Below are 2021 nucleotides of genomic sequence, written 5' to 3'. Positions count from 1 at the left end.
ATATATAATTTATAATTTTATAATACATTGTCTTTATGAATCCACGAATTGTGTGATTTATCAAGTCCCAACCATTTCACATAAACCTCGTTTCCCCTTTTGCGCAACACTTTTTCAACAAGGTATACGTCGGGATTAGCGACGCGATGCAGTTCGTATTCGTAGAATCCTCCAGCTATGAGCTCACCGCGGGAATCCTCCAGTAGATACGTCACTGGATTAGTTTGCTGCACTTTGATAATTTTAAAGACCTCAGTGGTCCAATTCGGTGTGAAACCTTTTTCAAATATAGTCTTGAATTTGCTTATGCGTACCGCATCGCCCACTTTAAATTTTGCGGGACCCGCGATCTTTATCGCACTATACACTGTGCCCAGCAGTCTTTCGGCGATCGCGGGAGTTACGTCAGCTGGTCGCATACCGATAGTGCGATGCTTACGCGTTGTAATCCGACACGAGACGCGGCAGCATTTTAATCCATTTATAGTTTCCGTTGTATGTAAACTGTTTCCACATGTCATTCTTCAATGTCCGATTGAATCGTTCGACGATCGATGCCTTCATTACGGAATACGTAGAATAATGATTGATGTTATGCTGCTTCAAGAGTTTCTGCACATCCGAGTTGTAAAATTCTTTTCCTTTGTCAGTCTGCAAATTTTTCGGACATCTTCGGTCGTCTCGAATTATCTTTGCAATTGCCCGCGTCACCTCGTTCCCGCTCTTGGCTTTGAGCGGCATGGCCCATGCATACTTACTCAGCACGTCGATGACAGTGAGAATGTAGTGGTAACCTCTGTTGAAGCGCGTATACGGACGCATCTCGACTACATCCGCCTGCCACAGGTCATCGTATCCGTGTACTATGACGCGTCTTCGCGGAAAATTTCTTCTCGCCGGAGCGTGTAATTCCTCAACCAGCGATCGTTTCTCAGACATTCTTCGCTTCTCGAATCTTTTTTTCAAATTCATTTAATATAATTTGCACGTTATTTTGGAATGATGTTATCTTTCTTTCAATTTCATCAAGACGATCTTTCAAATCTTGAACACTCTGCTGCACGTATCGTTTGTTTGCTGCGTCAGTATCATCCACTGGTAGCGCTAAACGTCGAATCTTACGCGACTTTGCGTCAAAGTCGGCTGCAACTCGACAAAGAGCGTTATCGCGCACGTAATTTCTGAATAATCCACACCACTGATAGTGCGATTCGCTTCCTCCTCCGAGCGACAATCCAAACTTGTTGATCGGCATTTCGATGTCGACTGATCGACGTGTATACATAATGATCAATTTATAATAAGTCCGGCTTCGCGAAGTTCTTCGATAATCGACAGAATCTCATTATCGTGGCCGTTGTGACCTGCTTGACGCGAGGCTTCGAGCAATCGAAGACGATCTACAAGTTCGTTGGGATCGTCCCAGTGTACGTAATCAATCCTGTTGTCGGTTAATGACATGGCGCACGGCAAATCGAGTTTTTTCTTTATACCGGTCCCAACCTTTTTACCCAACACCAATGGTGCGATGATGTTCTTGTACTTGTGTCCCTTGTTACCCAATACTTGATTACCAGCGTTATGACCACGTCGATAAGCGTTTGTTGTCAACAGAATGCTCTTGTAAGTCTGTATATCGTCATCAGTGCATATACTTTCGTTGGGAAATTTCATAAAAATCAATTCATACAGTCCCGGTGTTCCATCGTATCTTTGTCCATCTATAATTATGTCATCGTTTTTGTTCAAGGTGATACGTTTGTCACCGAGCATCGTTCCCTCGTCGCTAAAGTAGACTCCATACACGACGTCTATGTTGACGGCTTTCTTACCGCTCAAGACCGCTTTCAGATATCTCTGTCCCAAAGGACCATAGTTTGCATGCAGTTTTTCTTGCCCCTCGGACGTTTGAAGCAGATGTCGGATGGATGTTACAAGCGGTTCATTGGCAATCTCGAATACTTCTTCGACGGATGGAGCGTGGTCGTACGATAACTCGCGCGATCCTGTTATTTCAGACA

At 44.1% G+C, this 2021-nt stretch overlaps 1 protein-coding gene across 1 annotated transcript; it reads right to left on the bottom strand.

The window, feature by feature from the left end:
* Positions 1–17: 17 nt before the first annotated feature.
* LOC108771891 (uncharacterized) lies at positions 18–419 on the bottom strand. Its single transcript, XM_018537299.1, has one exon. The coding sequence runs from the start codon at positions 417–419 to the stop codon at positions 18–20; it is 402 nt and encodes a 133-aa protein (XP_018392801.1).
* Between the last annotated feature and the right edge of the window lie 1602 nt (positions 420–2021).

Source organism: Cyphomyrmex costatus, unplaced genomic scaffold, assembly GCF_001594065.2.
Source record: "Cyphomyrmex costatus isolate MS0001 unplaced genomic scaffold, Ccosl1.0 scaffold1694, whole genome shotgun sequence".
Lineage (NCBI taxonomy): Eukaryota > Metazoa > Arthropoda > Insecta > Hymenoptera > Formicidae > Cyphomyrmex > Cyphomyrmex costatus.
The sequence above is the reverse complement of the archived record's forward strand: the minus strand, read 5'-3'. Positions and strand labels throughout refer to the sequence as shown.